At 40.9% G+C, this 23,036-nt stretch overlaps 1 protein-coding gene across 2 annotated transcripts; it reads right to left on the bottom strand.

Moving 5' to 3' along the window:
* Nucleotides 1-3,531: 3,531 nt before the first annotated feature.
* LOC124137982 (unconventional prefoldin RPB5 interactor-like) lies at nt 3,532-22,907 on the bottom strand. Of its 2 annotated transcripts, none has more exons than XM_048397654.1 (10): nt 22,831-22,907; nt 21,718-21,832; nt 20,915-20,993; nt 19,123-19,258; nt 18,627-18,718; nt 15,973-16,036; nt 14,890-15,049; nt 13,934-14,180; nt 11,632-11,847; nt 3,532-4,194 (listed from the first exon to the last, which is right to left on the bottom strand). In XM_048397654.1, exons 2-10 carry the CDS (start codon nt 21,795-21,797, stop codon nt 4,060-4,062), a joined length of 1,209 nt encoding a protein of 402 aa, XP_048253611.1. In that variant the 5' UTR covers nt 21,798-21,832; nt 22,831-22,907; the 3' UTR covers nt 3,532-4,059. The 2 variants fall into 2 exon arrangements, with proteins under 2 accessions (XP_048253611.1, XP_048253612.1); XM_048397655.1 differs by lacking the exon at nt 22,831-22,907 and adding an exon at nt 22,595-22,613.
* Between the last annotated feature and the right edge of the window lie 129 nt (nt 22,908-23,036).

Genomic DNA, 23,036 nt, shown 5'->3' with positions numbered 1-23,036 from the left:
TCTCTGACAAACTGAATCAGTGAACGGCTTCAACAAAGCTGTCTCGTGTCAATCACAAACAAACCCTGTAACCAGCTTCTACAGGACCCAAACATCCTGCACTAAACAGCCATACACCTCGTCAGTATGTAAGTCTACATCATCAGTAGGTGTGGAGGATGTATACAGGAAACTAACAGTACCTAGAACTGGGCTGACACTAATACCTTGGCAACATTGTACAACACTACTAGAGGTGGCAGGTGCTACCAGGTGATACATGTACAACACAAGCTAATAGCTTCCTAACAGTATCAAGGCTGGCATATCTCTGTCTAGCTTGTATAACAGTACTACTGGTGGCAGGTGATACGAGGTTATAGCTTCCTAGCTCTGTCAAGTGGATGTTGATATCTCTGTCTTTGAAAGGCATTTAGAAGTGATACACATAAGGAAGAGAATTTACGGATGTCCACTTCTTTATTATGAGGAACAAGATTCGGAGTATAGACTTACTCCTTCATCACTTGATGGAGGAGTAAGTATATACTCCGAAACATGTTCCTCATAATAAAAAGTAGACATCCATAAATTCTTTACCGGGTACTTCTGTCTACTTTGTATAGCAGTAACACTGGTGTCAGGTAAGACAAGGTTATAGCCCTCTAACAGTAACAATACTGGCATTAATATCTGTTTACCTTGTATAACAGTATCACTGGTGTCGGGTGATACAAGGTTATAGTCTTCTAACAGTAACAATACTGGCATTAATATCTGTTTACCTTGTATAACAGTATCACTGGTGTCGGGTGATACAAGGTAATAGCCTTCTAACAGTAACAATACTGGCATTAATATCTATCGACCTTGTAGCGTATCTGTAATGTTCGTTGCGTATTTGATACGCTTGGATTTTATTTTACCGGTACTGCATATTTCTGCATTTCTGATGCATATTTTACGCAGATACGCAGCTTATCCGGAGCTCTGTTAATATCTGTCTACCTTGTATAACAGTATCACTGGTGTCGGGTGATACAAGGTTATAGCCTTCTAACAGTAACAATACTGGCATTAATATCTGTCTACCTTGTATAACAGTACTAGTGGTGGCAGGTGATACAAGGTTTATAGCCTTCTAACAGTAACATGGCTGGCATTAATACCACTACCACTGTACACTTCAGCTAACAGTACCACGGAGCTCGCAGCTGCCATGTGACACAACGAGATGTAACCTGGGATCAGTCTGTCCTTGTTAGGACTTCTGTCATCATAGTCTGCAGTCAGAATGTTTGATGGTTCCCGCTGTCCTGATAACAGGCTGGCCTGCACTGGGAACCTCGAAATAACTTAATTTTAAAGGTAAAATATTTAGAGTGTCCTTAGAGTCATATATAATAGCAACAAACCTCAAGAACCCCACAACAACCCTTAATTTCTAACATTAGATTGTCACACTTACAGAAGTATTTATCCATGAACTCTTCCTTCAAGGAATCAAAAACCAACAACTTCTGCAATTTAATATATTTGTTTCTTGTTTAACACCACACTCGTTAAGACAGGTCCCTGTAAACTAGAGTTACAATGTAACATGTCAGTTACAAGCTGCCAGATGTAACCAAATAGTAAGAACAGCTCTTGACTTTGCAGTCAGAACTTCCCGAAATGGTAAATACTGCTCCAACCTTTTACGGTGTGTTCAGGTATTTTGTTGCAGAATGCACCAGAAAATCCTCATCACCGCGCCTACCCTTAACTCATGACCAGACCTGTATGTTCCATGCTGTTTAATGCCATACTATAATTATAAGTCTCTTATTTGTTTGTTTGTTTCTTGTTTAACACCACACTCAGCAATATTCCAGCTATATGACAACAGTCTGTAAACAATCGAGTCATGACCAGACAATCCAGTGGTTGACATCATGAGCATCGATCCATGCAATTGGGATACGATGACATGCATCAACCAAGTCAGCGAGAATGACCACCCGATCCTGTTAGTCGCCTCTTACACAAGCATGAGTTGATGAAGACCAATTCCAACTCATTATGTGATGTGACTTAGGGAATTCAACTTCTGTTTTCAGTGTGATGGTTCAGTATAGGTGCTAGGACCCTAATGAAGCAGGGTATATTTACCACCATCTGTACTGCATCATTGCAATGCTCTTTAGAATGTCTTTTTCAAGAAACTTACGCCAGCAACAGATATTTTACGCCTATTTCCAAAGGTTCATGGAAAGTATGTTTGAAACATAAACATGTTGATAAATGTTGTTTTAAGTTTCTTTTTTTTTGGTTCATAAGTTAGATAAAACACAGGGGCGGTCGGGTAGCCTGGTGGTTAAAGCGTTCGCTCGTCACGCCGAAGACCCGGGTTCGATTCCCGACATGGGTACAATGTGTGAAGCCCATTTCTGGTGTCCCCCGCCGTGATATTGCTGGAATATTGCTAAAAGCGGCGTAAAACCTTACTCAGTCAGTAGATAAAACACTTCCCCTTGGATTTGTATGATATTTAAAATTCTTACCCTAGGGCGTCAGCCCCTCGGTTTTATCCTGAGGATGCAGGTTTTAAATATCATAAAAACCTTCAGATGTGCTTTATCCTACAAATATAAACTTGAAGAATGGTTACTTCTGTATTCTACTGAAATCCATACCTACAAAACAAGACAGTTAACCTTCATGCTATGTTGATTACAACATGAAGTTCCAAACACTAATCTTGATTCTTTATTCTTTTCTTATTCTTGTGTCTCATGTACAAACATTAGATTGACTGTAACAGATAAAAAGGATTTCATTGAGTATACGGCTTTTGAATTTCCTTAATTTACACAATAACTCATAATACAGCAGTATTATACTAGGTAGGGCTAGTTTACTTTACAAAGGCATGAACATTTAACAATAAGGTAAGTTAAAACACAAACCTGGAAATTGCACTAAGTACATAATAGTCCAATAAAATGTACAGAAACAATGCCTTAACTGCACTAAATAAACAGAAGGCTTACTATTTCATATACCTTTCATAACTTTAGGCCATGAGAATATTTATGAGCAAAGTTGAAGTCTAGGGTGTATTTCCATGCGCCAAGTCTAAACCAGCCACAAATCCTCAATTATGAAGAATTAAGTTACTGTGTATGGTAGAAATTAACAAGATGCATTTATAAACAAATTCCTATTTATGAATTTTCAAATGAGTGAATAAATGTGCCTTACCATTACTTTAGACCTCACTGGCTCCTAGCATGACTGACATAGCTATTTATATTTATTTTTATTACGACTGACCTTTTGTTGAAAAGCTGGAATCCATCCGTGAAACATAAAATTTAAATGCATGGCCTCAGTCACCACCGAGGTACAGGATGTCATGTAGATGAAACCGTGCCCTTACACTGTTCCCTTAGTTATTTCCACCAGTATATACAACATATATTAAAAACTAGGCCTGCAATTCTGTGTCAATCCCAGATCTTACTGATATCGTATGTCATCAAGTGTCATGACACTGAACACAAACATATCTTATGTTTCATTCCTTTATTCATTTTTCATATACTGGGCATTTGTATGTTATCATAGTAATAACTATTACAGCATAAAATCTCAAACAAATGCTGGTTTCAAAGGTGGCGGGACCAATTCTATCCCAGAATCCCCAGCAGCGGCATCCGATTCAATTAAAAAATAACTATAAATGATAACAACAGCAGTATCAAGAAAAGAACTTCTTCAATCTTCTTCAAATTGTTCAACAATTAAGGACAAGGGAATGTCCTTGGTATTTCATTAGTCACTGAGTAATTGTAAAATAAATTCCTTTCCCAAAAGTGCTATAACACGTTCAGTTTCGGGAGTTATCTTCTATCAACAATCCTTAAGAAACATCTTGAAGTGTCCAAGCATCCAATAGGAACAACTGACAACCACATCAAGAACAGAATCACCACGTTCTTACGAGTTATTCATCAGCAACAAGTTGTACCTGAGACATGTCACTGTTCGTTTTCACATTCCCATGTTACAGCATCACCGATTGTCTTGGACCGTGTGCTACCTCTTGGCGCCACCTTGCTGCTGTCTCTGGGCACGGAACTTAGACACGGGTCGTGTTGGTGGTGCTGTGCATGTTTCCGCGGTACCGGCACCACGAGTGGGGTTTTCTACCACTGTGCCAGTGAAGGCGTTCTGAAAAAAAGAAGATATATTTCAAAATGAATAAGAATGCTTATATTCAAGACCTGTCTTACTAGTGGTCTTTGAGCAACGTCAGTCATGTATACAATATCCGAAATACACTTCGCAAAGGGACTGTTAAGGTCAAACATCTCCACTGCTTATCTGTGGTTCAGTTGTGTAAAAGATGCAAGTATATTACATGAAATATCTTCAATTGTAATTTGGCTATTGGTCAACATGCTAAAGGGACCGAAAACAATGGTCCACATGGTGAGGTGAGGTGAAATAGGGTTTAACGTTGCATCCAAGATTATTGCACTTATATAGCGATGTGCATGTACGTGTGTGTGTGTGTGTGTGTGTGTGTGTGTGTGTGTGTGTGTGTGTGTGTGTGTGTGTGTGTGTGTGTGTGTGTGTGTGTGTGTGTGTGTGTGTGTGTGTGTGTGTGTGTGGCTGCTTGTACTAGTTCGGATTAATGCCGATTTATAGTGCTAGCACGCTGAGATACCATGCCTCAGTTTAACAGACGACACAGTATACTGACTCTAAGCCGACCAGTCCTTGTTTTAGCACCTTAATACTGAGCACCAGACAGAGTAACAACAAGTACTATCTTTTAACGTCTTTTGGTATGATGCGGCCGGGGATCAAACCCCTGACCTTCCCCTCTCGGGTCAGACACTCTACAACTAGAACGCAGAGGCGGTCTAGTCCACATGGCCAAAACAATGTCATACATTAAATCTCCCCTAAGTTTTGGATTGTTATAGTTGAAAAATACCAATAGTGAATTATTTATTTATTATATATATATATATTTTTTTAGTTCTTTTTTTTGGGGGGGGGGGGGGGGGGGGGGATAAATCAATTGGTTAATTTAATAAACAACAAATATGACCTCAAACATCTTGTGAGGAAATAAACAAATGTGGGCATATTTCTTTTTCCAGACTGCCTTCAACACAAAATGATCAGATATAATTAAGACTATATTCAATCAAGCCGTCTTTGCCTTGTGGCAAATAGATAGCTAATTAACTGTTATGTTTGTATCTGATGCTCTTTCTCTCCTACAGACAGTTAATGACCAGTGTATGAGACAGGCCCCAGTCTACGGGTAATCTCCTTGTCTCAAGCATAATTACCAACATGTATATCAGCAAATAGCTTCAGGTTCATCGAACAAGAGAACACATGCTATAAAATAATTATATTCTTAACATAAAAATGCCAGACGTTAAAATTATTCCCAGATAACCTGAGCCTGCAATGTCTGTACATCTACAAAACAAATTCCATTTTATTGCCACCAGTAGCAACACATAATGACATGATCATCACATGTACGAATACCTCGACTTTTACCGCATGCTAAGCTTGCACTTTCTATTGTTTGTATAGTTTGCAAGAAAGCATTTATGGAAAAAAACCTAATAATTATGAAAAAATGACAGATGTCAAAACTGAACATGTCATATAAATTCCACGTATAGTGAACTTTGGGCTGTTGCCTTTCTTGTTCTGAAATAACTCGTACAAAAACTTAAATTCAGTTGTTATTTTTGTTTTTTTAGTAACTATGTTCTCAGACAATAGGTCATGAGGCTTACTGTAAAACATTGCTGCCAGGGCTGACCTGAGCTTAGTGTCCTGCGAGATACCCTCTTGAAATAAAAATTTATTTCATAATGTGACAAACACAGAGATGCTTAAAAGCAGTTCATTCTCTATTAAACATGTCAAACAATACTGTCAATATTTAATTTTTATCCTTGTGCAAAGTCGGCTCAAGTAGCTATTAAGTCTTTTCACAAAGGTTATTTTTTTGCTGATTCAGCAGTATATCAGACCAAAATATATTTTTTTCAGACTGTTCTTTTATTATACGGGTGAATGGGCCAGTGGGATCGGTCTTAGAACTGTATATTCATATTTTGCTGAATATCCCATTGCATGTAACATTTTTTTCACGTTTTTTTTTTTTATGTTGGCAACATCCCTATGTTGCTGTGTCAATCATCCCCCCCCCCCCACACACACACACAGACAGACACACACTCCGAGGCTAATCTCTATTTGCCACCATAACCTGTCTCCCTCTTTTCAAGATACAGTTCAATGTCAAATATCATTTACAGTTACCTAATGTCACAGATGGCAGACCTCGGAGCCAATAAAACCGCCAGTCACATAAAAAAGACAAAACATTACCCCATTCATCATCTATGACCCCCCTGTCCACGCAATAAACACACTGTCACACCTGGCTAAATCTCCCCACCTCAAAACACATACGTCTGACCACTACATCTGCACAACAAAAAGAAGATGCTATTTTCCTTAAGGCAATGTTACAGATTAATAACTTTTTAAAAAAATGTCTCAGTTTGATTGGAGGCTATAGCCTGAGGTGATTAAACACAGAAGAAGTTGTCAGGCAATTATGAGCTGCTGGTGAATGCATTGTAAACATGCAGGAGCGGTAATCCTCATAATAAAGACTGCAATTAGACAATCAAGTTGCAGCAGGCTGTCTACAATACCAGGATTAAGACAGTGACAACAATGGATTAGAGTACGGGTCCAAAAAGCAAGTCTGTGCCTTGAGGACTTTTGAAATAAACTGACCAAACTAGATCCAAACAGGAGTTCTAAGAGTTCCTCAAATTCAAATTCTATCACAGCTGGTTTTGTTTTTTTGTACTGGCATCGTTTTTGAGTGAGGGACTATTGCATAATGCCGCATAAGCAATATTGCAGCCATTTTTCTTATGTGTAATGTTTAATAAATGTTACAATAAATATATTTTACCCAAATGAAATACCTATTTGTGAGGCAATAAGAAAATGTACAAAAATATGAATAACAATTTCTGGTTTATTGTGCATAGTCACGTTACAATAAACCATAAATTGTTATCCATAAAGTTTTATGTTTTCTTACTTACTCACCAACTTCTAGAATGCCCATCAAACAGTTACTTGTGAGTGAGTGAGTGAGTGAGTTGGGTTTAACGCCGCTTTTAACAGTATTCCAGTCATATCACGGCGAGTCAGCTTAATGTGGGAGGAAAGCCCGAAGTGATGCAGGTCTCAGACGTTTACCACTTCGGTGAAACCCACGAGCACGGGTATGGTGCTGACAAACCTAGAAACATAATCGGGGCGAACCGGGATTCAAACCCACAATCATAGGTTTCTGGCGTGCCCAAGGGACGCAACTCTGCACAGCGAATCGCGGCGCCTTAGACGACTGGGCCACCCGTGCCCCCCAGTTACTTGTGAAGAGCAATGTGAAGATTTGTTTTTCGATAAAAGGATGTTTTATAGTGTAAGGTATACACTGACAGAACATACACCTGAATGAGTTTGATCTTACACTGCTTTGAACAGTGTTTCAGTGACATTAAAGCTAGCAGATTAATGTTAGAGAAAAGCGAAAGTGACAAAGGTACGATTCTGTCAAACCGAGTAAAAGAACCAGGATAAATCTAGGCTTTGAACCTACTACCAGCAGATCCTGACACAACAAAGGGACAGAACCATGCAATCAAATAGCAGCAGCTCAGCAGGGGCAGTGAGGTAGCCCAGTTGGTAAAGCGTTGGCCCTTCACGCTGAAGACCTGGGTTCAATTCCCTACAAGTGTACAATGTGTGAAACCCAGAATCCCCAAGGGACTATGGCTGGAGTATTACTAACAGTGATGTAAAACCAGTCTCACTCCCTCTGCTTCAGGAATACAATTCTTGTTAGGTCTACCCGACTATGTTTGTTTGTTTGTTGTTTAACACAGCATTCAGCAATATTCCAGCTATATGACAGCGGTCTGTAAATAATCAAGTCTGGGCCAGACAATCTAGTGATTGACATCATGAGCATCGATCCATTCAAGTGGGAAGCAATGACCTGCATCAACCAAGCTAGTGAGCCAGACCACCCGATCCCGTTAGTCACCACTTACAAGAAGCATGGGTTTTGCTATAGACCTATTTTACCCATGGGTTTTTTCTACTATGTACACAAGACATACATGAAACAGAGATAAAAACAAAACTGAATCTAAGGTATAGATGTCTCAACAGCAGTCTGTTTGACTGAAGTAATCACAATGACTTTCATCTACACACAAATCTCTCATAGACTCAGTGCCCACAACAACCACATTTGATGCCAATCCCAGGAAAGACAAAAAGTGAAGAATATTCTTGGTTTAAAGAAAGTACCAAAATAGCCTTCATAGGCAGAAAGATCTCTGTATCAGTAAAACCAAGAAACTGAATTCAATTCCAACCTCAAATCGAAAAGTGGTGGCACATAAAGACTCTTTATCAGCATTCAGGTCAAAGGGGGATAACTCTGCAATATTTATCATGGGTTCTGTGTGCAAAAACATGTATAATTGTTCTACCCATACCACTGTACCACCACTAGATAAATGCAAGTACATGTGAATGCTAGTATACACTATTAAAGAGGTGGAGTGGTTCAATTGACAACTTATGAAATATGAATATATATTTAATAAAACTTTAATGAAGTTATGATTGTTATTAAGGTGTGAAAACTTCATGAATCAGTTCAAAACTGATTTTACCATAAACCTCATTTGTGGAATCTTGATATTTAACTGGTATCCTTAGTTTATTACAGTCAGAAACAGGCTTTAAATACAACAGGATGCACCTACTCCTCACTGAAACACAACTAAAACCTTTTCCGACTTTTGACTACCATTTTGTTTTCTCCATTATAAAAAGCAGACCAAAATGGGAATAGTTTAGATTGTCCGACCCAAATGATTCTGGTTGGCAAGGCAAGGAGTGAGATTTAATGACACTTCATGTTGTTTGGATAAATCTGGTACTGTCAGAAGAAATCTGGTATGAAGGGTTATCTCCCTGCAAGATCAAGGGGAGGATTTTATGTAGTCTTCGTGCACATGAAAGGAGAGATTTTGATTTTATGACGCTTCAGGTAGTCTTTGTGCACATGAAAGGAGAGATTTTGATTTTATGACGCTTCATATAATCTGGTTGAGTTCTGGTTTGAGGAGTTGTCTCCCTTGAAAAAACATTCTGAGAAATACTTGCCTGGCATATATGGCTGACAGTGTGACTGAATCACGTCGCAGTATGCAGGGATGAGATTGGATATTTTTCTTTTCAGATAAAACTTACTTGCAATGGAGCGTGGTCCATAACTTGGGCGTGTTTCTGGGAGAAGCCATCAGATTTTTAACAAGTTTGTGGTCACTAAAATTCACAGAAATTCTCGGATCCACGGAAGATTCTCACCCTTAATTATGGTAATTACGAAGGTCTAAAAAATAGAATAATGTTATTACCAGGCCCTAGGTACCTCCCTACAAAACCATATCAGCCCTACAGCCATCAGAGAGTACATCGTGTCCAGTATGTCAGAGAAAATCGGGGTAGAATAGATCTTTAGCAACCCATGCTTGCCGTAAAAGGCGACTTACAGGATCGGGTTGTCAGGCTCTCTGACTTGGTTGATGCATGTCATCGTATCCCAATTGCGTTGATGAATGATCATGATGTCAATCACTGGACTGTCTGGTCCAGACTCGATTATTTACAGACCGCCATCATATAGCTGAAATATTGCTGAGTGCGGCGTCAAACAACAAACAAACAAATCATACACTTATAAGTATGGCATTAAACAGCATGGAACATACGGGTCTAGTCATGAGTTAAGGGTAGGTGCGGTGGTGAGGATTTTCTGGTGCATTCTGCAACAAAATACCTGAACACACCGTAAAAGGTTGGAGCAATATTTACCATTTCTGGAAGTTCTGACTGCAAATGGTAAGAGCTGTTCTTACTATTTGATTACATCTGGCAGCTTGTAACTGACATGTTACATTGGAGTGAGTGAGTGAGTGAGTGAGTGAGTGAGTGAGTGAGTGAGTGAGTGAGTGAGTGAGTGAGTGAGTGAGTGAGTGAGTGAGTGAGTGAGTGAGTGAGTGAGTGAGTGAGTGAGTGAGTGAGTGAGTGAGTGAGTGAGTGAGTGAGTGAGTGAGTGAGTGAGTGAGTGAGTGAGTGAGTGAGTGAGTGAGTGAGTGAGTGAGTGAGTGAGTGAGTGAGTGAGTGAGTGAGTGAGTGAGTGAGTGAGTGAGTGAGTGAGTGAGTGAGTGAGTGAGTGAGTGAGTGAGTGAGTGAGTGAGTGAGTGAGTGAGTGAGTGAGTGAGTGAGTGAGTGAGTGAGTGAGTGAGTGAGTGAGTGAGTGAGTGAGTGAGTGAGTGAGTGAGTGAGTGAGTGAGTGAGTGAGTGAGTGAGTGAGTGAGTGAGTGAGTGAGTGAGTGAGTGAGTGAGTGTGTTTTTACGCCACTTTTAGCAATATTCCTGCAATATCATGGAAGATGACACCAGAAATGGGCTTCACACATTAAACCCATGTCAGGAATTGCTTGACGAGCGGGGGCACGGGTGGCCCTGTCGTCTAAGGCGCCGTGATTCGCTGTGCAGAGTTGCGTCCCTTGGGCACGCCAGAAACCTATGATTGTGTGTTTGAATCCCAGTTCGCCCCGATTATGTTTCTAGGTCTTTCAGCACCATACCTGTGCTCGTGGGTTTCACCGAAGCGGTAAACGTCTGAGACCTGCTTCACTTCGGGCTTTCCTCCCACATTAAGTTGACACGCTGTGATATAACTGGAATACTGTTAAAACTCACTCACTCACTTGATGAGCAAACACTTGAACCACAAGGCCAACTGCCCCTCATGAATTATGAATGGTTCCTAAAATGTCTATACAGACTTTTCTTTTTTGAAAAGTAGATTCTGAAAAAAAATATGACAAATCTGTCAGAACTTTGATTTTGTACAACATTTTGTACTTAAATGTCTGGAGCCCCCACCCCCCAAAACACACACATTCTTAAGAGTGAATGAGTGAGAAGTGTTTAACGCCATTAGTATTCCAGTAATATCACGGCATGTCAACTAAATGCAGGAGGAAAGAATGAAGTGATGCAGGTCTCAGACGCTTACCATATTGGTGAAACCCACGAGGACAGGAAAGCTAGAAAGATTATCAGGGTGAACAGGGACTCCACCCCTGGATGATAGGTTTATGGTGTGCTCAAGGTACGCAACTCCTTACAGCGAATTGCGTCACTTCAGATGACAGGGCCACCCGTGCCCCCACACCCCTAAGATTGGTTGGTTTGTTGTTTAACGCCGCACTCAGCAACATTCCAGCTATATGACGGCGGTCTGTAAATAATTGAGTCTGGGATCGATGACATGTATCAACCAAGTCAGCAAGCCTGACCACCCGATCCCGTTAGTCGCCTCTTACGACAAGCATAGTTGCCTTTTAAGGCAAGTATAGGTTGCTGAAGACCTATTCTACCCCGGAATCTTCACGGGTCCACACCCCTAAGAAGTACCAGTAATATTGCTGACTGGGATAAACTGACCTTTAGGTCTTCAGCAGCTTTGGCTTTTGCCTTCTCCCTCTCTAGCTCAGCTGCCTTTCTTTCCTGCATTGTTCTGTCTTTGGTCTTCTTCTTCTTTAAAATTGACTTTGGCTGCGGAGTCTCTAGGAATTGTTTATAGATATCACTGGGACTCTGAATCTCGGGGACCTCACCGCTGTCTTCTGTGTTGGAGGTATTTCTGTCCTCGGATGAAGACTGAAAGTAAAGGTCAACATTGTATTGTGAGTAGAGTTTAATTTCACTGTGATCACTATTTCAGGTGTATCAGTGAGTGAGTGAGTGAGTGTGGTTTTACGCCGCTTTTAGCAATATTCCAGAAATATCAAGGTGGGGGACACCAGAAATGGGCTTCACACATTGTACCCATGTCGGGAATCGAACCCGGGTCTTCGGCGTGACGAGCTAACGCTTTAACCACTAGGCTACCCGATCGCCCCTCGGGTGTATCACAATGTTACAGTTAACATGGAAGGAAAGCGAAGTTTGCATGTCTCAGACGTTCACCACTGTCGTTAAAGCCTTGGTCACAGGCAGTTTTTGAAATAATCTTAAAACACAACAAGACAGTCGGAAAGGTGACCCATAAATGTTTCCTACCCATCATCAAAGATACCTGCTCACATAAAGACATTATTAATATTGAAAAATCGTGAAAAATATGATTTGGTTGGTTTGTTGTTTAACACCGCACTCAGCAATATTCCAGCTATATGACGGCGGTCTGTAAATAATCGAGTCTGGACCAGACAATCCAGTGATTAATATCATGAGCATCGATCCACTTAATTTGGACCGATGACTTGTATCAACCAAGTCAGCGAGCCTGACCACCCGATCCCGTTAGTCGCCTTTTAGGACAAGTATGGGATGCTGAGGACCTATTCTATCCCGGAATTTTCACGGGTTAAAAATTATGAGACAAATCACGTCTTTATTCAACTGAAATAATGCAAACAATTACTAGAAAATCTACACAGAAGTTATGATAAAACTGAATATGAAAGTATTCGGGGAGGTGAAGTAAAATTTCAGACAGCCCGACAGAAAAGTCACCAGCCATGGGCCGGCGGGCAGGCAGTTATTAGACACTGGTCACGAAAACCAAGGATCAAAATACACAAGGTTAGGATACATAATTTATCATTACTACTCTAATGAGAATCACAAGGAATCTTGAGACTGTCCATTGCTGATATTTCTCTCGGTCAAGAAAGTTGCCATTATCCAATGGCACAGGGCTTCAGACCAGCGCAGTGTTAAGGTTAGTGATGGGTATTGGCCTGAATCTTGTATAGAAATTTATTACAATAATAATCCATATTTTGTGATACATACTTCATGCGAACTTTCATTTGTAATTTGTTATGAACCTGAAAAAAAACACTTCCCCTGCATGTTTCAAACTCATTAAAATCAGATCTTAGTTTTCGCTACCGCTAACCAAAGATCTGAGGACATCCCATTACGGGTCACGTCAGAACGACCTTTCGCAAAATGACTGACAAGAAATCGACATTTGCCAATCAGAAGGCAGCTATCTCGAGCTTTACGGCACTAGTTTCAAACTGGCCATTACGCTTCGAAACATATTTCTTTTTACGCATTCTTGATTAAAAAATTTTAAACTGACCAAAACAACATTCTGGAATGGCTTATAGATGGCCTAGATGAGCGTTGGGCGTCTCAATCTCATACCAACTTTGACTGGAGTAGGTCCAATAGTTTTTCAGATATTGTAGTAAACGTTGGTACCTTAAATTACCTTCCAGACTATACCATTGTTCATTGCTTCTTTATGTTCTTTCAGGTTCTGGATAAATCTTGTTTTTGTGTGCTAGTTTGTATTTTCTGTCAGTGAAGTGCACTGTACGACCGACCCGTGAAGATCCGGGGTAGAATAGGTCTTCAGCAACCCATGCTTGCCTTTAAAGGCGACTATGTTTGTCGTAAGAGGCGACTTACGGGATCGGGTGGTCAGGCTCGCTGACTTGGTTGATGCATGTCATTGTATCCCAATTGCGTGGATCGATGCTCATGACGTCAATCACTGGATTGTCTGGTCCAGACTCAATTATTTACAGACCGCCGTCATATAGCTGTAATATTGCTGAGTGTGGCGTTAAACAACAAACAAACAAAAACAAACTGTACTAGGATAGACATTACTAATCATCACACGTTTTCACTTAGCCTGACATATATTTGTTGTAGGTAGGTGACAATATTCCGGGGCATAAAGGAGCCCTAAGACTCAGATATAGACAGACCCTGCCAGAAATACCTTCTGTGGACTAGAATGAGTAAATGTTATGCGAGACATCTGTTTCCGGGCCATCTCCTCCTCCGTGTCAGTGTCGTAGTCACTAGCCGATGTACTCTCTTCCTCTTCCTCCTCGTCACTTTCCGTGTCACTCCCATCATGCCTTGCTTCATCTGCCCACGACACCCGACGCTGCTGCTCTGCTGGGGGAGGACTAGGTTGTCTCCCTTTGGTTGTGACACCTGCCTCTTCCACATCGTTGTCCATTCTGAGGAAACAAATTCAGGATTATGTAGAACAGAGAAACAAATTTACGCTTATAGAACTGCCAAACAACCTTAGGAAATTCCTGGCATGACATCTGAACCAGCAGATCTGAATAATCCGTGCAATGGGTTGAAGATTTGCTCATGGGCACACAGATGACTTCACATTGAGCATACACTCTGCACGACGTCAAAACTCCTCCACTCTGACCCAATGGATTTTCAGTTGCACGCAAAAGCTGGTGTCCATGCAATTTTTTTCTGAAACTTTTCCAGCAGTAGCATTTGTTGATATAGTCATATCATTGTAAAATACACCAATTAGATATGTTAGCTCAAGGTGAGGTGAAATGGGATTTAACGTCGTGTCCAAGGTTATTGCACTTATATAGCGACGTGCATGCACGTGTTTGTGTGCGTGGCTGCTTGTACTAGTTCGGATTGATGCCAATTTATGGTGCTAGCTCACTGAGATACCATGCCGCGGTTTAACATGAATACCCCACTCAGACACAGTATACTGACTCCGAGCCGACCAGTCCTTGTTTTAGCCCCTTAATGCCGAGCACCAGACAGGGTAACAAAAAGTACCATATTTTAATGCCTTTTGGTATGACCCTGGACCTTCCCTCTTTGGGCGGATGCTCTACCACTAGACCATGATGGCAGTCCTGTTAGTTCAAAAATCATCTAAAGAGGCAGAATGCTTACTTGTCAAACTCATGCTGTTCTGCTTCTAGCTTCTCGAGTTCGTCCAACCTCGCCCACAACGCCTCATCACTCACTGGCTCATCTTTCTTCTCAGGCTTTGGTGTAGATTTGTCCTTTTTCAACTTTTCTCGATAAACTCGAACATTCTTCTTATGTTGCACTACAACATAAATTCATTACAAAATCATGAATACAACACAACTGGTCTTCAGCAACCCATGCTTGTCATTAGAGTCGACTAACGGGATCGGTGGTTAGGCTCGCTGACTTGGTTGATGCATGTCATTGTATCCTAATTGCATGGATCGATGTTCATGACGATCACTGACTTGTCTGGTCCAGACTTAACATTTACAGACCACCATCCTCTAGTTGGAATATTACAGTGCGGCTTTAGAAGGGCACTGAAATCTAGAATGTTTGTTGATTTTGTTTCTCTCCTAATGGTTAATCTGGACCCACCGTAAATTGTTCTCCTTGTGAACTAAGATATGTGTAGTGTGTGACCACATTACTGTCACTAGCCACTGGAGATGATTCCACTAAACAACAAACAGTTCAACTTTAGGCACATACACGCAATGGAGACATGGTGTGAAGAGTTATGTCCCCTTGACCACACAGTGGGGGAGCATGCAGACATTTTATGTCTCTTCAAGTAATGATGCCGCATTAAGTATGTTTTTTAAGGAACATACATCAAGCTTTCAATGCTAACAATGAAAAACATGTCCGTTCCTCAAAAGAAAGTGACCACAAATGTAATACAACACATAGAAGACACAGTAAGTAATGGGGATGGATATTGGAGGTTTAAAGTGTATCACAATATTTTGCGATGCACAAGGATGTATCGCGATACGTATCACAATATATTGTTTAATTATAAATTTTGAATTCAGCAGCAATCTGATACATTAAGGTATGAGTTGAAGTTTATAAATTGAACAAAACAAGATGCTGGTACAATATGATGTTTACTCAGTCAATAAATACGCATCCATCTTGGAAAGAATGAACCTCAATTTACCAATATACCGATAATACCTCACACCCTTAGTAAATAAAAAAGGCATATGTTACCTCTCCATTCTTTTTCTGTGTCAGAATCATACTTTTCTACAATTTCCTTTATGTCTGAGGAGCCCTGAAAAGAGTTGAAACTATTACTGGCACTATTCACATTCCAGGGTTTTACCAGCATTTTTCATTTCAATTTTTCACACAAAATACACGATACAGATGAGTAATAAAGATTAGTAGTTTCATTTTGCACCAAGTGTATTTCATTGACTATTAACCATCATCACCAAAACAATGTTGCAGTGATCTTTTGTAACCCATGGTTACAATCAGCTTGGCATCAGTCAACACTAGATCCACACAGCTTAGCAGGAGTGCAACACGCACATTTCTTAGCCAAAGATCATGTCATACAAGAAGGATCCTGTTCACCTGAGCCATGTCCTTCAGTGAACACCTGTACACTCACCTGAGCTATGTCCTCCTGTGAACACCTGTACACTCACCTGAGCTATGTCCTTCAGTGAACACCTGTACACTCACCTGAGCCATGTCCTCCAGTGAACACCTGTACACTCACCTGAGCCATGTCCTCCTGTGAACACCTGTTCACTCACCTGAGCTATGTCCTTCAGTGAACACCTGTACACTCACCTGAGCTATGTCCTTCAGTGAACACCTGTACACTCACCTGAGCCATGTCCTCCAGTGAACACCTGTACACTCACCTGAGCCATGTCCTCCAGTGAACACCTGTACACTCACCTGAGCCATGTCCTCCTGTGAACACCTGTACACTCACCTGAGCCATGTCCTCCAGTGAACACCTGTACACTCACCTGAGCCATGTCCTCCTGTGAACACCTGTACACTCACCTGAGCCATGTCCTCCTGTGAACACCTGTACACTCACCTGAGCCATGTCCTCCTGTGAACACCTGTACACTCACCTGAGCCATGTCCTCCAGTGAACACCTGTACACTCACCTGAGCCATGTCCTCCTGTGAACACCTGTACACTCACCTGAGCCATGTCCTCCTGTGAACACCTGTACACTCACCTGAGCCATGTCCTCCTGTGAACACCTGTTCACTCACCTGAGCTATGTCCTTCAGTGAACACCTGTACACTCACCTGAGCTATGTCCTCCTGTGAACACCTGTACACTCACCTGAGCCATGTCCTCCTGTGAACACCTGTACACTCACCTGAGCCATGTCCTCCTGTGAACACCTGTACACTCACCTGAGCTATGTCCTCCTGTGAACACCTGTACACTCACCTGAGCTATGTCCTCCTGTGAACACCTGTACACTCACCTGAGCCATGTCCTCCTGTGAACACCTGTACACTCACCTGAGCTATGTCCTCCTGTGAACACCTGTACACTCACCTGAGCTATGTCCTCCTGTGAAAACCTGTTCACTCACCTGAGCTATGTCCTCCAGTGAACACCTGTACACTCACCTGAGCTATGTCCTCCTGTGAACACCTGTACACTCACCTGAGCTATGTCCTCCTGTGAACACCTGTTCACTCACCTGAGCCATGTCCTCCAGTGAACACCTGTACACTCACCTGAGCCATGTCCTCCTGTGAACACCTGTTCACTCACCTGAGCCATGTCCTCCAGTGAACACCTCTACACTCACCTGAGCCATGTCCTCCAGTGAACACCTGTACACTCACCTGAGCCATGTCCTCCAGTGAACACCTGTTCACTCACCTGAGCAATGTCCTTCAGTGAACACTCACCTGAGCCATGTCCTCCAGTCAACACCTGTACACTAATCTGACTCAAGGCACCCAGTAAACACATGACACCCACATAAGCGAAGGTGAAATGTTTTTTAATCTTGCATGCAAGTTTAGTGCACATACAGTCAAACCTCATTTTCTCAAACACCATTATCTCGAATGTACCGATATCTTGGACCTATTCTCTGGTCCCGACCGCCTCACTATATAAATACATATAAATTGTGCCCGCTTATCTCGAATTCGAGACACAAAATACATAGTGATTGCCACTATGCCTAATAAGGCACATGTACACTGTATATAATTTGTCACAACTATAAATTTATTAATCATTGCCGCCAAAATACATTTCAATTTGTCATCGCATTCAAGTGTTGTTTTCTTAATTTTTGGTGTATGCAATCGTATTGCTATGGATCAATAACTCTTGCATGATCTGTCTGGATGTTCAGGCCTTGTTATCTTGATTGTGTGGATATCTAGAAGTTACAACACGGTCCTGCTAGGTTCGAGAGAACAGGGTTCGACCGTATATAGTGAGGTGCATTCATTCTTGTTTTATTCTTCAGTGCTGAATGCCAGGCAGGACAACATCAAGTACCATCTGTCATAGTCTGTTTGTATGACATGGCTGGGGATTAAACCACCAGACAGACGCTCTATCAACTTCACTTCAGAGGTGGTGTCCAGTGAACACCTGTATCCCCGTCATGGGTTTTCCAACACTAAAGAAACATTCGTAATTTTCTTGTTGATCACAAGAACAACTGAAAAACCTCTCTTTCACTTACAAAAGACGACATTATTTTAAAAACATGCCTTCATTTTAGTATTTACATTGTCTGTGTGTGACGCCACACCTTTTGTTATAGCATGAGTAATCGCGATAACCATGTCCATCCGAAAAAATTTGATGTCCGAAAATGAATGATGTCCGAAAACATGATCCCACCTGAGCCATGTCCTCCAGCTCCTGTGTGAACACCTGGCGTGGTGTCAACAGTCTCTTCTCCTCCCTCAACTTCTCCAGGTTCTCCTCCACGGCTGCAACAAACGTGTTTTCTTACTCCATTATTCATGTTTTTTAATATATGGTTGGTTGGATGGTTTGTTGTTTAACACTGCACTCAGCAATATTCCAGCTATATGACGGCGGTCTGTAAATAATCAAGTCTGGACCAGACAATCCAGTGATTAATATCATGATCATCGACCCACGCAATTGGGATCAATGACATGCAAATCAGCGAGCCTGATCACCCAATCCCGTTAGTCGCCTTTTACGACAAGCGTAGTCACCTTTCAAAAACCGCAAGCATATGTTGATTTATTCATGGTTTGATGGTGCTGATTTTAGGCCATATGTGGATTCTAGTGGGATCTTTACGTAACACATAGATAACAGATACAGTAAAAAAAAAAGATTCATTCCATGTGCAGTTATCTACCTTTGATCCTCCTGGAGACAATTTCTGCAGCTTGTTTGGCCGATCTCTCCACAAACCAGTTGTCTCCAAGCAGCACCATCACCTCATTAGTGTGGACCAGTCGGCCAGGCATGAAGGCCAGGGAACCAAAGGGCACCTGCCAACATTCAACAATTTCGTGAACAGTGAACCTAAACATGGTTGACTTACACGTTGTCTCTGAAATGAAAATATTGTGAGAACTCTTGGGTTTTTTTCTTTCTTTACATATATAACAGGGAGGAGCCCAGAGAATCAACTCATTAAATGAAGAAATCTAGACTTGCCAAATGAATTGTAGACTTGCTTGGGGATTTCGGTTAGTTTTGTTTCAGGGTCTGTATGACACAAGATAAAGATGAAACTTTTCCCCAAAGTCGAAACTAAGATTTAAACAATTAAACAATTAAACAATTGTCTGCATTGTCTGCAATAAAACAACACATCAGATCAGCTGCATCCACTTAGCAAGGAATAGTGCTTTCCTGACATCAATTCAACGCTGACAAAACATTTCATGGAGTTATCTCCCTTACACAGAAGCCCATTTTTTTTTACAAGGCTGTCCCAAAGGACAGTCTATCTCCTCTGCAGTTGAAACATGACAATGGCTATCTAAACACATGTATACACTTCCTCAAGCAACTTGTACATACTGTATCACCGAACAATGACTGTAACATATTAACAAGTACCAATTTGATTCTTTCCACATCTTCTATAAACCAATGATCATTAACAACTGAGTGATATTGATCAACAACTTATCAAACATATTGAAAAATATGCACATCCTAAGTGATTCAGATTGCAAGGGGCCCCTAAACGACGGACCTGCCAGTTATTAAAATTATGTGTCCCTTATTTCAGAAACTTGGAGCATCGTTTTAACATGGATATTAATGGGGTAATCAGTCATAATCCCGTTTTTACGAGATGCACAAATGTAGAGAATTGACAAAGAATAAAATTATTGTGTAAAATAAAATTACTTATACCAACAACACACCGTTAGTTCATCCATCATTCATGACCACTGTCCACATGATCATTGATTCATTCCAGGCTCTAAAGTAATTATCTAAATGCTCAGTACACAACACCATTTCAGTACTTTACAGGACCTTCATATTGCCTGCAAGGACCCTTAAAATTGATAATTGGGGGTTCCCTGGACCCCCACTTTTGTAAGTCAAGGTAAACCTGATAATAAACACCTGTAAAGAGCTAAGTAACCCTTAAGCATTATGGGTAATTCCATATATGCAGCTGTGTCTATAGTCATAAATGACCGTCTCCGTGGTCTAGTGGTAGAGCGTCCGCCCGTAGAGTGGAAGGTCCGGGGTTCGATCCCTGACTGCGTCATACCAAAAGACGTTAAAAGATGGTACTTGTTGTTAACCTGTCTGGCGCTCGGCATTAAGGGGCTAAAACAAGGACTGGTCGGCTCAGAGTCAGTATAATGTGTCTGAGTGGGGTATTCATGTTAAACTGCAGCATGGTATCTCAGTGTGCTAGCACTATAAATCGGCATCAGTCCGGTCTAGTACAAGCAGCCACACACACACACGTGCATGCACGTCGCTATATAAGTACAATAATCTTGGACACGACGTTAAACCCCATTTCACCTCACCTATAGTCATAAATACCCTGAGTAAGTTGCTTGATCACAAAAGAGAGCGAGCCTAATAGTGTTCTCACTATTGGGGCAAGTACATGTTTCAGGTTAGGTTACATCCCTGTAACCATGGTAACTGGGATCTGTGCATACCATGACGTCATGTTCCACTTTGTCTGGGAGAGTCCTGAGTCTCCGGTGTAGGGCTTCATAGTCTGACTGGTACTGCTGCCTAGGGATAACAATATACATGTCCAGTACGCACAAATGTTGAGAATGGACGCAGACAAAGAAAATACTGAGTGATGCACAATAATATTCTTTGTACCTGGTCAATGTCAAAAATACCCCCCCTGCCCGACAGTCCGAGATGGTCTATTTTGCTGACGGACGGTCAGTTTTAGAAAGTTGTTAGCCCGATGGTCAGGCTAGTATTGTATTCCCTAAATAACCTAAGCATTCTAGTTCAGTCCAATGTAAGAGGTAATTTAACTGTAAAAGTTCAAACACATTGCTGATGAATAAAATTTCAAAGAGTTAAAGTTACTAAGTTGACAATCCATCAGTTTATTGTTATTTTCTGAGAACTAACATTTAAACAGTACTATTCTCATGTTTAAGCTTTTGTTACTTTTGTTCGTTCGTCTATCAAATTCTGGATTGGCAACAATTCATATGACCTGGTAACTTTGTCCGTTTGTCTGAAGAATTTAGGAATCTGGGAATTTTATACACTGCTACAGAGCATCAAGAGTAGTTACGGGTGTCTGTCAATTCCTCCATCAATCATGACCATAACCATGATTTTTAGAAATGTACCCCAAATTCGTCATGACAACATTGTTTTCATTATTATTTCGCCTCCCAGTTCTTGGCATATCACCAAAGAAAATTCATAAATCTTTCCAAATTGAGTTTTACACTGTAACACATGCATACCCTTGTTTGACACTTACCATTGTGCTATTTTATTCTCTGTCTCCTCTATAGCTTTATCTTGCTCTTGTCGTAGCCTTGCCAGATGAGTTGCCTCCATACTCGACTGATCTTGTCATGGGAGGCTGGAAGATGCTGAACAAAAGGTAGAGGGTTTGGGTAAACTTAAAATATTCATAACCACAAATGTTATTGTTGATATGGTAATCAAAATGGGAAATCAAAACAGCCAATGACAAAATGGCAATCTAAATCAAAATCAAAACAGTAACAATAATTATCAAAATAAGTAATTGGCCCTATGTAAATTTTTCAAATGAATACGACTTTCAATCATTGGTCATAAAGTGATATTAAACCAGAGCTAGAGACCATGATTAGAATGTACAACTGCAAAAAGAACAAGATTTAAGTGTGACTCACAAATCCTTGTTCAATGCATTGTTATATTTACTGATGTTGAATGCATTGTTATATTTACTGATGGACCTGTGAAGATACGGGGTAGAATAGGTCTTTAGCAACCCCCATGCTTCCCGTAAAAGGCAACTATGGTTGTCGTAAAAGACAACTAACGGGGTCGGTTGGTCATGCTCGCTGACTTGGTTGATGCATGTCATTGATCTCACTTGCGTGGGCCAAGACTCATGATGTCAATCACTGGATTGTCTGGTCCAGACTCGATTATTTTACAGACTGTTGTCATATAGCTGGAATATTGCTGAGTGCGGCGTTAAAGAACAAACAAACAAAATTTACTGATGACAGGTTTAGGCAACATTGTGCCTTGATTATCAGTGGATTTTGTATCTTTTTTCAGCTCCATATTTACACACTGACACTGATATAAATGGTGAGTGTTAAGAAAGTAAACTCAAAGGGAAAGTGATTCCCTACTTGTCCTCAGTTCGACTTTTGCAACAGCCAAAACTGACCATGCGTCCACTCAAATCCCGTGCCTCAAAGGGTCACTCGAGGAGTCAATGAAACTGCAATCATGATCGTCAAAATCTCATTGACAACTGCAAATCCGAACTCACCAATAGTTTGCAAGTGAAAACATACATATGCTATGGGTGTTTGTGTTATATTCGCTTGTCAGCATATATTTATTAAAGAAAGCCTTTACCCACCAAAGCACGTCTGAATCGTAAACAGGAAGTACCATTCGCACGTGGTTACTTATATTTTACGGACGGACCTATTCCGCGCAGATCCAGGTTTAATTGTTTGACAGTTGTCGTGATTTTATATAAAATGTGGAAATGTCTTATGATATCGGCATATATAAGATATAAAAGTATTTCACTTTCCTAAAATTATTGTCATTTGCGGATAC

This window comes from Haliotis rufescens, unplaced genomic scaffold, assembly GCF_023055435.1.
Source record: "Haliotis rufescens isolate VD_foot unplaced genomic scaffold, xgHalRufe1.0.p SCAF_17, whole genome shotgun sequence".
In the NCBI taxonomy this organism is placed as follows: domain Eukaryota; kingdom Metazoa; phylum Mollusca; class Gastropoda; order Lepetellida; family Haliotidae; genus Haliotis; species Haliotis rufescens.
The sequence above is the reverse complement of the archived record's forward strand: the minus strand, read 5'-3'. Positions and strand labels throughout refer to the sequence as shown.

Bases quoted from the DNA above. Each gene is read 5' to 3' on its own strand.
- LOC124137982 (XM_048397654.1), bottom strand. From the start codon at position 21,797: ATGGAGGCAACTCATCTGGCAAGGCTACGACAAGAGCAAGATAAAGCT. The intron at 20,994-21,717 runs GTAAGTGTCAAA...TGTTATCCCTAG, and splicing joins GAGAATAAAATAGCACAATG to GCAGCAGTACCAGTCAGACT. The intron at 14,181-14,889 runs GTAAGCATTCTG...TTGTTTCCTCAG, and splicing joins GAACAGCATGAGTTTGACAA to AATGGACAACGATGTGGAAG.